The sequence below is a fragment of the Alligator sinensis genome, unplaced genomic scaffold (assembly GCF_000455745.1).
Source record: "Alligator sinensis unplaced genomic scaffold, ASM45574v1 scaffold832_1, whole genome shotgun sequence".
In the NCBI taxonomy this organism is placed as follows: domain Eukaryota; kingdom Metazoa; phylum Chordata; order Crocodylia; family Alligatoridae; genus Alligator; species Alligator sinensis.
Window position 1 is genome coordinate 479214 of NW_005842057.1, and position 14290 is coordinate 493503.

The following is a 14290-nucleotide window of genomic DNA, read 5'->3' on the forward strand; positions in this document are numbered from 1 at the left end:
TTTCAAACACTATTTTTTTTCTCTTAGAATAACTCAACTGAAAAATTCTTGCTGCTAAGGATGTTGATTTAATCCACTTGTATGCATAAAGGCGTGCTCTCTTGCCATCTTTTTGCTGCTTTCTCATTCTTTTTTCTTTACATGTTTCCTCTGTTTTCATGGTCCTTTAGTATTTCATCACTTACTCCATGTTTATTCTCTTCAGTTTTCTTCCTCCTTACTTTATGGTCTCTAGGATGTCTCTCATTCTCAAGTTGCTTTCATTCTGGCTTCAACTTTTAAGTATAGGTATGTCTTTTTACACTATTTTGGTTTTTTTGCCTTGCTGAATTCCTTCCATGGAAGGCAACATTTGGTCACTATTTAATTTATCTGTAATTACTGTGGTGCTTGTTTCCTCTTACTGTTTGTCAGAAAGTACATCTTCTAAAAGCTAATTTCTACAAAAATAGCATTACAGGGAGGCAACCATTGTAGAAAGTCCTAATAACAGATCACTGCTAAACCATAATTTTGGAACAGTTCACAAGACGACTCTTTCTCTTTCTTAGGTACTTTGAAGCAAACTGTTTTGTTCTAAGTTAAGATTTAAAAAAATAAAATAAAATATATTTATTTTTATTCCATTGCACAGGAAGTTGTCTTTGGGTAACACAAAGGAAGTTTCGTCAGGTAGAAAGATATGTTTCCAGTGCTCTTAATTTCTCTAAAGCGAATGACACCTCAGAAGTTTTAGTGTTGCCTTATTAGAGCTCCCAGTCCTACAGCCTAAGCAGCTGATTGACGGGTCTGCTCAATGGGTGTAAGTAAGATTTAATCTAGCTTTTCTGTCAAGTGAAATGTTTGGCAGATTTTGAAAGGCAGACTTTCATAGCAAGTAATAAAACCACTAGGAGATACTTAACTAATAAAATGAATTATTTCATATTAATACTTTTTTATATGTACAACTATTTCATATTTATAAGTGTGTGGATACTTGGGCTCCTAGAACACCTAAAGGCACCATGGTGTCTGATGTATGATACCAACAATCACTCTTCCTGCCTTGCCACATGTGCATGGCAGGAGGCATGACTGTAGGATCTGAGATCACTCAGATCGCCATTGCGCCACATTGCCAAGTCAGGAGCAGCAGGATCATGACTGCACTTGTCAGATGTTCCATGCTCCCAGCCTCAGAACCATATTGCAGTCAAAAGGTGCAATCAGCTCCTGAGGCTGGAGCTCTGATCAGCTGATTTGTGCTTCCAGCCTCTGGGTTGCAGCTGGCTTCAAGGGCTTTGCTGCACCCCAGAGGCTGAATGAATACATTTGGTAGTCTGTGCTCCCACCCTTTGGGGTGCATGGAATTCAAAGGCTCTGGTGTGACCCTGTGGCTGGAAGCAGCAGCTGATCACATCTCCCAGTCTCAGGGGCACATCAGAGCCCTTGACTCTCATGGAGCTCTAAGGCTGGAGAGGCAATCGGCTGATCGGAGCTCCCATCCTCAAGAGTCTATGGGAGTCAAGGGGTCCCATACACTCCTGAAGCTAGAAGCCCTGATCAGCCTGGCTATATGTGCAATTTCCCATCATTCCTTAACCAGCCACAATGTAAAGTTATTACACATGCTTTGTGTAATAACTTTCTGGCTTATTCCATGTTTGAGCAAGCCTTTTAATTGCATGAACGTGTGGCTGGGTTACTACATAAGTGATAACTGGTTAAACACATCTTAAGTGTAATGTCTGCCAGGGGCCTTGTAGTAATGAGTAAGCGTGCTTTACTCCATGTTGGCCATGTCTACATGTTGCCATACAGCAATATTGTTACTGCGCTGTACTTTAGTAGCCTTTTGGAAGTACTAAAACACAGTGCAGTAACCACCCATACTGCACTGTATGGCTAGTGCATGCCTAAAGTTCCCTGCTACGTCACCATAGCGTCACGCTATAAGCAGGGAGCACGTTGCTATGGCAGTGTAGCTAGCACTCATGTATAGACCCACGTGATTGCTACATCACTATAGCACACCTTACAACAACATAGCACGTTGCTATGTTGCCGTAATGCGATGTGAAGACACGCCCTTTTAAACTGGATTTAGATGAATGGGAGAAAGGCACTCTTAATCCTGAGTTAAGAGTGTCTGCAATCTTTATCAATATACAATAGGTGCTAATATAGGTAATAGTTAATTTGAAATAGATATTTCAAATTGATGTTTTACTTTATTCTGGATAAATTTTGTGTGTTAATGAGTTCTTTGTCCAGATCATTAAAAGTATTTAGGTACTTAGATTCTCCAGAAAAACCTTTTGACAATCTGGTTTGGTAAGTATAGGTCCTTTGAAGCTCTCTCAAACCTTCTCATGCTTGTAATTTTTGCTGAAACTGATGAAATACAAAAGGATTTCTTTCTACACTTTGATGCTCCATTTTAGCAGGAAGCTAGTAAACACTCATGCACATAGAACAATTATAAATAAAATCCTGGCCTCTTTTATAAGAATACTTAAAGAAGATTTAATTTCAAGTTTCTTAATTAAGAAGAACATCTCATTTGTAAGAGGCTGAGAGGCATTTTTAAACACAGATAAACATATAGGATGGCTAAGAGACCTCAGTAGAGGCTGGAAACATTAAAACAGCATTTAGCACTTATACATACTGCAGGGACTTGCTGTGAAACTGAGCTTTTAAAAAAATCTGTCAGAAATTTTCCATTTAGAAAAGAAGAAAGAGTTGTTTTGACAGGTTCCGCCTGTAATGTCTGACTGACTTACACTGGAGTTAGTGGCACTCTGCAGTGACTCAGGTTTTATTTTCCAAGTTCATAAAGGTTTTTAAACTTAAACTTTTTAAAAGAAGAAACACATTTTTCAAATACCTTTTGTAATGGGATTATGTTTTAAAATAGCATTCCACAGAGCAAGCAGCCTCTCTTTCACTGAAAAAGTTCTGATTTGATTGGTTTAGGGATTGGAGATACTCAGATACGTAGAATTAAAAAAAAATCTTTGCCAACTCTTTGTTCATTTAATTTTTTTCTCTTTTGTAATGGTATCAACACAGTATGGCAGAATCAAATTTTTGTTATTTGTAACCAAAATACCCCATGGATTTTTTTTTTTCTAACAGCTCTCATATAATTACATGTTCTTTGATATCCTTTGGCATACTTTGATATTAAGGACCTGAGAGTATTTTTGCACTGGAGAGTATGGAAAGGAAAGACTCAGTAGGAAGCTTCTGAGTATAGATAATTATTTGAGCTTCAATTCCAAAATAATATTCCTATTATTCTATGTTACTGAATAATACTATTACAGCATTATCTCTTTTTTTGGTTGTTATGAGATTATAAACTGCCTCTGGTATAGCAATTTATTCTTTGCATCCACAGGTCTCTTGGAGATGGACTCTCTGGACCATGCCCCACCCACCTATTTTTACTTCTGCTTGAAAAACTGAACTAATTGGATGTGGGGTGGGAAGCCATTTTGAGGAGATCACTCCAGCTGCCTTCAAGACCTCTTATTTCTGTGGTGCTAGATATTAGCTGCAAAGGACATCCCCTGAAGTGGTTGCTCTTAGCAGGCTTGGAACAGAAGTTGCCCTTTCTGGGAGCACAAGCAAATGCTGTCAGTGTGTAAACATAATTTAAGAGTTACACAAGTGGGAAAATATTTGGTGCAAAATCCAAATGAGAGCAGTGTTCCAGTCCATGGAATTTATCCATACACAATTTGTCAAAAAAAACCCCAAATCATATCTGTTATGCAAGCATAACAAAATTGATTTCTGTTCTCTTTAGTCTTAAAAATGATCTTGAAAAAAACTTGATAGTATTTCAAAAAAACAGTAGCACCCAGTCCCCAGCTGATTACCTAGCAGGATAGTGTATAGTTCTGAGTTAAGATTTGTTTAGTTTTTTATGTTAATAACATTATCTGATTTCAAATCAGAGTCGTAGGATTGGGGCAGGCATGCTTTGTTTTCAGGAATTGGATTGTTTGTATTAACATACTTGTGTGTGAAAATACACACTATAATCCAATCTGAATTTCAGTCAAAGATGTTATTCTGTATACTGTAAATATCTTCCCAACTTCCTAGTGACTGCTGCATCTTCCTGTCCTCCTGTGATTTTTTTTTTTTTGGGGGGTGGGGGGAGGGGGGTGTTCATTAAAATCCCTGAGAGAAACAACACTAGTTAGAAATTTAGAACTCTGCTGGAACCAGAAAATAACCTTAAAAGGATTTAATATTATTTTATAGTGGTGTTAGTTTTTATAAGAGGGTTTTAATTTCATTTTTATGTTTATATCATTTGGGCATAAAATAATTGCTAAACAAAATCATGGTAGACTTAACCACTGTGTAGAGGGGAAGTTTTAAACAATCAAAATGTCCTCTCCCCAAAAGCCCAAGTTTAAAAGGAATCCATTGTTTAAGTAATGCTATCGGCATTTGAAAAAAACCTTTAGTTGGAAAAGAAGCTAGTGATGGTGCACTCTTGCTGTATTGGGATTTACAATGACTCTGTAGAAGGGGCATAGATGTGCATTTAATCATGATATCACAGCTGAGGCTTCTTTGCAGCTTCTTTGTGTACTACACGTTATGGAGGATGGAGCTAGACTGTTCTCAGTGGTGGCAGATGACAGGACAAGGAGCAACAGTCTCAAGTTGCAGCAAGGGAAATTTAGTTTACATATTAGGAAAAACTTTTTCATGAGGAGGGTAGTAAGGCACTGTAATAGGCTACCAAGAGGAGTTGTTGACTCTCCATCCCTGAAGGTTTTCAAGACTCAGCTAGAAAAAAGCTTTGGTGGCAATTATCTAGTTGTGGGTGGTCCTTCTTTGAGCAGGGAGCTGGACTAGATGACCTCCTGAGGTCCCTTCCAACACTAATTTTCTATGGTTATGAGGTGTTCTTCCTATTATGCACCTGGTAGGAACTGGCCTTGTCAGCAACACTCAGATGCCTCATCTTTAAATATGGAATAAAACCTCTAGCCATAATGGTGAGACAAAGCTGTAGGAATCCTACCTCAGTCATGAATATAGACACTGTCTTTGCTAATATGTTGCCATATTGATTCTTTCATGTTGTTGGTGTGAAAGATGATATAATGATATAAGGCCCTGCAAGACTCAAATATTTGTTGTTGGTATCAACCAGTTACCACCTTTTATGGTTTAAATATTTTACAAATGTTGTACAGTGAACTAATCAGCCTCTTACATGAATTGGCCCTGCTTTCCATTCTGGGCTCCCAATTTTATTTTGAGATTTTGCAATGAATAGTCAAAGGTGAGTGAGTCCTCTCCTTTGTTATTAAGATGTTTTCCTCAGACTGAGACAAATCCTTACATGATGTATCCCAAAAGTGTTTCCCACTGAAGAGTAGAAGAAGGCTTTGTTTTTCCCAAGGTGGGCTAAAATCAGAAAAACCTGCTTATTGTCATAATAGGAGAGCACTGCATTTATGCATGGTGAATTTGATGTAGTCTCTGGGGTCTCACTAGGCTTCCCTTTGAGAAAATAGGAGAGCTGTATTCCTGGGTAGATTTGCATATTATCATGTGCACAAAAGATGTAGAACTGAATTTGGATGTGGATATAACCTCTTTGAGTAGGGGCTATATCAACCAACGTGTTTGTAAGCACTTAGCATCTTTTTGATGTTACCTGTTACAAAAATAGTATTTTTAAACAAGGCCTAAAATAATGCATATGCTGATTTTAAAATCAAAGCAAACAGAAAAACCTCGTACCTTCTTTTGGCAAAGTATAAATTGCTACACCAAAGACAGTTTATAATCTCATAGGATACGTCCAGATGAGCAAGTGCATGCCTGTTGTGGCATCTCAGAGGAGTTTGAGACACTGCAAGAGGCACACTGAGATTGAAAAAAACATTCCCTGCACTGTATATTTAGAGCACGGACTCTAATTTTGATACCAGAAAATCCAGGTATCAAAAAATAACATGCCAGAAAAAAATGGCACAGGGGCTGGGTCCTTCAGAGGGTGGGTCCTCCAGAGAAGCCAGAGGCTGGGTCAACACATGCCAGAGGCAGTGTGCTGAAGCAAATAGGAACAGAGCAAGGCTGCGGCAGTGGATTAGACCCAGGCTCTGTCCCCAGTAAGTAGGGACTTGGGTGTGGGGGGGACTCTGTGGCTGAGGGGCTACTCAAGAGGGGTGGTTTTCCTCCCCTCCCCTCCCCACCCTCATGTAGCAGCAGCAGTGGCCATTGGGACACTCCTGGCCTACTACTGGAAGGGCCCCTGGTGGTGCAGTACAGCCCCACTGCCTGGGACCTAGCGCTGCCTGTGCCACATGGAGCTGGCCCAGGCCAGCCCACTGGCACTGTGCACCCTCATTGCACTGCCTCCATGTGTCCCGCATGCTGTTGGGCTGGGCTAGCTCCATGCAGGTAACAAGAGTGGCTTGGTTTTGCCTGAGGGCTCACGCTAATGGGCCAGTCTGGGCCGGCTGCAGGTGGCACAGGCAGTGCCAGGTCCCAGACGGCTGGGGCCATACCGTGCTGCACCACTGGGGGGGGCTCTGCTAGTAATGGGCTATGAGTACCCCAATGGCCAGTGCTGTGGGGGTGTTGTGTGCCATGCAAGGGGGTGGGTGGGGGACTCATCACTCCCAGGCAGTTGCCCCCACCTTCACCTTCCCCTCTATACCCACACCCTCAAACTACCCCCATAAGCCCCCCACACACATACCTAGCCACAAACCCCACACCCACAAACCCCCAAATCCCCCCACAAACCTCACTGGCACAAACTCTACACCCACCCACAAGCCACCCCAAACTCCACTCACAAACTTCAGACTTACCCCTCAGTCCCCTTCTACCCCAAGCCCCACATCCCCCCTACAGATCTCACAACTTGCATGGCCAGCCACCAAACGGGATGGGGCGGAACCTGCTGGCAGAAGCCGTGGCTGCAGGGGCAACTGTCATGCTGCAGCCCTGCCCTGTGTCCACACAAGTGGGACGTGCAGCCCCAGCCTGCAGGGGCTCCTGCTCCCAAGAACCACTTGCGTGTGTGATGGACTGGGGAGATGGGGGCGGGGTGGCAACAGGCGTGTGTGTAAGAGAGAGAGATGGGGGTTGGGGAGTGCTCTGGGTAAAAGAGGCCACCAGAGCCAGGCTTAGAGTCCCCCTGCCCCTCTAAAGAAGCCTGTGCAGGGGGAGGATGGCTTGGAAGGGAAGGGGCTTGCCCAGCCCAGTCCCTAAGCCCCAGTCATGGGCTTCCCAGAAAATGCATGGGGATCGCTGGGGTCTGGGCACAGGTACAGGGAGCAAAACAACAAGGGCTAGCATTGCTCAGCCACAAAGTAGCGGGTGGAACAGCTGCAGCTGGACTCATGTCTTGTTGCTAGGATGGAGCTGCTGCCAGGAAGGAGCTAGTGGGGGGATGCCAGTTAGCAGTGAGTGAGTTACTGGGTTGGGGATGGGGGCAGAAGGATTGTGGTTTGGGAGTGAGGGGCAAGGGCAGGGGCAGAGCACCAGGATATCAGTGCTGCTCAGCCCCCTCTCCCCCACCCCATCCTGTTGAGCAAAAGGGGCAGGGGCAGCTCTGATTTTTCTATGATAAAAAAAACCAAAAGCAAATGCCAGAATTTATAGATATTTAGAATTTGTTTTATTATGATGATAGAGGCACTGGTAGGCTTCCAATTTGCTTAAAAATTGTAAATATATCCATAAAACATTGCCCAACTGAGCTCTCTAAATATAGTGGTGTTTCATTTTAATTGTGAAGAACACAGATTTTGGGTATTTTAATAAGAGAATTTGCTTTTGTTTTTTTATCAGAAAATTTGCAATTTTTAAACAGGGAACACCAGGATCTCTGCTGGTGAGGCAAGTGGCAAGACCCAGGCAGAGAAGCTTGCCCGGGGCCAGCACTGGAGACCCAGCTGGAGGGCAGATGAAGTGGCTGACCTGGCCATTTGAGGTCAAGAGGACATGCTTTGACAGTTTAAAGTGGGCCACTGCAAGAAGCACATCTTGTTGCCCAGGTGGCAAGAGTGGGGCCACCAAAAGACATGACAGCAATTCCTCATGAAGGCCAACTGTGCAGACATGGCTGACTAGCAGTTGGGCTAGAAGTGCAGAGGGCTCTGTTGCACTGCCCATACCAGAACCCAGATGGCTGTGCGGTCCCCATCTGGTTCTGGGCATGCAACCATGGGGCCACAGGTCCAAGGGGATGAATGCTATTGCAGGTGCGCAGCAGGTCACACCCAGGCAGCAGCCCCCACTACCAGATTGCTGCAGTGGGTAGAGGGTGCAGGAGCCACTCTAGGTTAGGGCTGCTTCAGCAGTCCAGCTGGCACAAGAGATTAGTGTCCCTAGCTTTTTCTACTGCTGGGCCAGCACAGGTGAAGATCCGCGAGAAGCTGGGCAGGGTTAGTTTGCCCCATGTGGTACAATTTGGCCCACACCAAAGTGCATGTTCAGGAATGTGTTCTGAGGCACAAATCTCCGGCACACATTTGTGCTGCTGCTATTTGAGCTGCTGCAAGTGCATGTACTTGCATGTGTGGATGCGCCCATAGTAACCAAAATGCTTTAATAGAATTATTAAATGAATCAAAATTATTCAATAGAATAATAGGGATATAATTATTTGAGCTTCAGTTCTAAAGTAATGTTTCTCAGATGTTTCCTTTTTCCTTTCCTTTTCTCTTACTCTTTCACTTTGTTCTTGATTATCTTGTCTGGGAAGACTGAAATATTCCTGCACATTCTTTCTTATTCAGTAGTTTCTGGTTTTGCTATGTGAGTGAATACTGTGCCTTCCCCATGCCTTTGTCTTTACTCCAAGAGATGTGGTTGCAGAGGGAAAATAATTTAGGAGTTGGTCTTAAGTGTGTTGACACAGAAGTTCTTTGACTCTATTAGGCCAGGTACAGACAATATTCTTTTACTGGTATAAGTGATTGGAAGCCAGTCTAAACCTGTAACAGAACAGAAATGTGGCACGCACAGATTGGTTTTAACATGGCAGAATATGGTCTAAGAAAGGCAGCTTGTGTACACCTCCCCTGCCCTGCCCTGCTCCCTCCCCCCCACCAAAGGGCAAATGTGTGTTCTGTTGGCTACTTATCTAACTGTGTCTCTTACAGAAACTGAAAACCACACAACTTCGACTGATTCTACCTCAGCTTTTTTGAATGTCTGTACCTAGCCATTATGGCTATCTCAGGAAAGCTCAGACCTATGTACCTTCAATTTAAGCAGAAAAGTCTATGGCGGGGAGGATGGTCAGCAAAATAATGGTGATAGGTTGTGAGTTTTCTGGGACAGGACTATGCATAAAAAGAGCCCAGCCTGGCAATGGTACCTGTGGAAAATAACAATGGTGATAATAGTGTGCTTTAGGAGGATGTTTACTGGGTGATCAACAAATAAGTTCCTTTACAGGCAACATTGCCCTGTTGGTTATTTGTATTATCAGTGTCTGTTAATTTAATTGGTTAATGTTTGTCTGGTAGCATGTTCTGAAAACATGAAACTGTTTCTAAATATTTGGGTAGACTACATTTAGAAGGCAAATCAAATATTAGTCGCTTTTGGATCCAGATTATTGGTATGTCAATTATGGCAAATCATATAAAGAACTTGTTGATATTCAGTTTGTCAATTTCTTTACTTTTCTTCTTACACCTTGAGCAGTCTCTCCACCTTTTTTTGCACTGCAGCTCTGCAATTTTTACTTTATACACTTGTATCAAATATTTAGTAGGCTCCTTAGACCCTTTGCAATTTTAAAAATCTAAGCTGTTTAGTCAGTTATTGTGCAGATAACACAGAATTATATGAAGTACGTGAATTATTCTGCTTTCCTTATTACAGCTTTTATTACAGTTCTTCATTATGTTATTGTTGTCTTTTTATATTTGAATTATTTGTTACTTTGCTTGTATTTAATGAAATTGAGTATAGTTAATATCAGTACAGTAGCACAATATGCAAGCTTCTTTTTACATAAAATGTTGTATGATACACAACAAACAATTCCAGTTTTAGAAGTCTCATTCGACTTTAATATATTATATAGGTAATCTCTTCATTCACAGAATAGTCCTGACAACAGCATCTCTAGCCTATATATCATATATGGTGAGACCTCCCCATTGTGAGTCAACAGGTAGTAACTTCCATACACTGCTCCAGATGTCACCTGACAACTGCCACGTATACATTAGCCTGAATCATGTTCCTGTTTTGTCCAGAGGCCCTAACCTGGGATTTCCTTTGTATCCCTTTGTTCTGGGATAAAAAGATGGATACAGTCCCTGCTTTAGATTCTTTACAGTATAAAAAGCATGGACATAATTACATACGTCACTATAATGCTAACTTACATAACTCACTATAATGTCTAATATTATTAGAATACATGAAATTAGGGATTTACCTATTTCCAGGCACACCAAATAACTAAAATTAAAATAAGCATTTCTCTTTGGAGAAAGGAAAGTTAACAAAGAAGAAGGAAAGATCAGTAAAGAGTTTAGTTATGATTCTGGTATGTTGTCAGTGTTCAATTTTCTTTTGTTTCTTCTTCTATGTGCTTCATCTTCCTGTGCTATGTTTTGCAGATAACTTTTTTTTAAATTCAGGGTTACCTTTTTTTAGTGTGACAAGCTGCTAGAAGTCTGAGATTGATTTAGATTCTACTATAGTAAATGCTGCAAATTAGTTTATTTATAAAATGTATAGTAAGATCTAATCACCTAGCATAAACTGGGCTTTTAGGGTGCCTATACACAAGCAATGAAGCTGCTCCAAACTGCTGTAATTACACTGTGTCAGAGCAGGCTTGATTAATTGAGTCTGCTGGAGCGTGGTAATTGCCACACTCCAGCAGACTCATGTCTTGTGTATCAGCTTTCCTGCATGTCAAAATGGCAGCGGGGGCACTTTAACTAAGGCTTGTCGAACAAGCTTTAGTTAAAGTGACCCTGCCACCCTTTTTTTAAGTTCAGGTTTACAGATACATAAGATGTGCTAGGTGCTTTAATTAAAGTGGCTCTTGGAGCCTCCACTTTCAGAGCATATGTATAAACACACTAAGAGTGCCTATACACGTGCTCCAGGATGGGGAGGGGGTATTTTAATTCATTTGAATGGCTCTAATTAAAATGCTAGCAGGGGGGCTCGATCCAGTGATCTCGCAAGGTCCCTTCCAGTCCTAGACTTCTGTGGGTCTGTGACATAATATTGAATCAATAAATTGCTGCAATTTTTTTCATAAAGAATGGTGGGGGGTCATATATAATTTAGTGTTGATTCAGTCTCTCTCAAGATGGCATAACTATTGAACATTCTTATTTCTTTCTCTCTTCTACCTTTTCCAATAATTCTAAGTTTATTTCAGTTTAAAGGAAAATATTACTTCTCTAACAGATCACAACAGTGCTTATTTTGTCTGGCACAAGCATGCTTTTCTGTCTCCATCTGCAAATACTCTAATAAATAGGCAAGTCTCAAGACAGTGCCCATCTGTGTCCTTCAGTTCACATTTATATTTGCCTTCTGAATTTGCATCTCTTCCATTTTACTGCATTTTAACTACAAGATAAATTTTGAAGTACTCCATTTGCAGCACAGCTTCAACTTAGCTGCATTTTCAGAACTTTTTGACAAGTAATATATGTTTTAAACATCACTTATTGAAAGAGACGCTTGTCAAGCTAGTTGAAGTTTGACTTACATTAAAATTGCTACCCTCTAGTGGGGAACAGCCTCCAAACTCTAAATATATTGCATTTAAAAAAAATCTTATTTCTGTTTTCTCAAAAAATTAGACAGTTCCCACAGTCATCTTCCACTGGTGTCAAATAGACAGTCAACAATAAGCAAAATTTCAGATTTTTATTTCAATGATATTAGAAACTCAGCACTAGAAATTAAAAACAAAGGAAGGTAAACTGGAATCTCATAGGTGAGGAAAGAAAGAAAAATTAAAAAATGAGAAGGGAAATAGTTATATTAAAGTTCCTATAAGAAGCTCATGAAATGGAAGAGAGACGACTTTAAGGCACTTGATATTGTCCCTTTACAGAAAAATCACTCTGGGTGGGTCTACACGTGCTTTTACGCACACCTAAACTTAATACATATTTGCCTAATGCACATTAAGGTGATTTAGCATGCATCTACATGTGCATGCATAAAGCAGGTATCAAATTTATGCGCAAACAGATAAATTGAATTAGTGAATATGTAAATGGGTATGTAGTGATCTCCCTTATGACCTCTTGAATGTTTCTATAAATGTTGAGTCTCTCTTTTATTTTAAATAATGTTAGTTGGCACACTTTCCAAAGGTTTCATCAGTTCATTTCTGCAATCATTTGACAAGAAAGCAAGCATGAAGTCTTTCTTCGGGAGACTAGTCATATTGCTTCCACAACATGACCAGTTTACTTAGTTCATTAAATATATTAATTTTCTGAAATAGAACAGTTGCTATATTTGCTCATTGCATGACGTATCTACTATTCTTGAGTTATATGCATTTGTGCCCTATGTATGGGTATGTGTAAGCCAGTGAATAGAAAATGGGAATATACAAGCTAATCTTGTGTTGAGACATATATATGAAACTGTACATATATGTGTGTATGTATAGAGATAGAGATAAATTTTATATATGTGTATAAATACATATAAATGAATATATATACATTTATCTGTCTCTACATAGCTACATAACTCTACACACACACACACACACACACACACACATACACATATATATATATATATATATATATAATTTTCCTGAACTGGACATCAATATCTATACTAAGGCAGGATGAATATATCCTTTCTCTTGAAACAGTTTTAGCATTTTTTTTTAGTTAGGTGCAACAATCAGAAATCATTTTATAACGAATGGCTAACACTTAGGGCAGATCATGTTCATTTAATTCACAAGTCATGACAGTGTAGTTGTCATGCCAATGTTAGATTTTCCCCCAAGAGGAAAAGCACCAATGGACATCAAGAGGATAGACATAGTGGATTCTGCCATGGCCTATACGGCAGAGTAGGGAATGCAAATAGAAATGCCTGTCAATGATTTGGAGGCAAATGAGGCTATCCCTCAGGATTTTGCCATCGGCCAGTCTGTTGAGAATGGTCTCTTTAATAATCTTTTCTAGGATCTTTGGGGTCACAATGATAAAAAAATGGGATCACAAAGACACTTGACAGTGTTGACTGATTATGATGAAAATCACTGAAAAAAGTGGGAAATAGCAGACACTCCTGCTAGTGCTCGGGGGAAGAGGGACTCCCCCAATACCTGCTGGTCCCCCCTGACTAGTTTGTAACAGGCCACTAGATCCCCTCTCAGCCTTCTCTTGTGGAGGCTGAACAGGTTCAGGTTCCTTAGCCTCTCCTCATAGGGCCTGCCCTGCTGCCCCCTGATCATGCGGGTGGCCCTCCTCTGGACCCTCTCAATGCTGTCCACATCCCTCCTGAAGTGTGGCACCCAGAACTGGACACAGGACTCCAACTGCGGCCTGACCAGTGCCACATAGAGGGGGAGGATCACCTCCTTGGACCTGCTTGAGATGCATCTGTGGATGCATGACAAGGTGTGGTTGACCTTCCTGACCACATCCCCACACTGTCGGCCCATGTTCATTTTGGTATCAATAATGATTCCAAGATCCTTTTCTGCGTCTGCACTGGCTAGAATGGAGTTCCCCAGTCTGTAGGTATGCTGCTGGTTCTTCCTCCCCAGGTGTAGCACCTTGCACTTGTCAGTGTTGAAACCCATCCTGTTCTCATCTGCCCACCCCTGTAACCTGTCTAGGTCCAATTGCAGCCTATTCCTCCCTTCTAGCTTGCCCACATCCCCCCACATCTTAGTGTCATCAGCAAATTTGAATAGGGTGCTTTTTACCTCATTGTCCAAGTCACTGATGAAGATGTTGAATAGTGCGGGCCCGAGCACCGAGCCCTGGGAGACCCCACTGCCCACATCCCTCCAGGTCGAAAATGACCCATCCACAACCACTCTCTGGGTGCGGCCCTCCAGCCAGTTAGTGACCCATTTGACTGTGTAGGTGTCGACGCCACAGTCCCCTAGGTTTTTAATGAGAATGGGGTGGGAGACAGTGTTGAAGGCCTTCCTGAAGTCCAGAAAGACTTCGTCCACTGCTACCCCTGCGTCTAAGGATTTTGTGACCTGGTCATAGAAAGCCACCAGGTTGGTCTGACAGGACCTGCCTCTAATGAACCTATGTTG

At 41.5% G+C, this 14290-nt stretch overlaps 1 protein-coding gene across 1 annotated transcript in view; it reads left to right on the forward strand.

Annotated features, from left to right (window-relative positions):
* Nucleotides 1-14290, forward strand: part of SNTG2 (syntrophin gamma 2) — a 462462-nt gene that overhangs the window by 65476 nt on the left and 382696 nt on the right. Inside the window, exon 3 of the mRNA XM_025203382.1 lies at nt 3494-3626. Within this exon, the coding sequence (XP_025059167.1) occupies nt 3494-3626 (133 nt within the window). The remainder of the gene's footprint in view (nt 1-3493; nt 3627-14290) is intronic.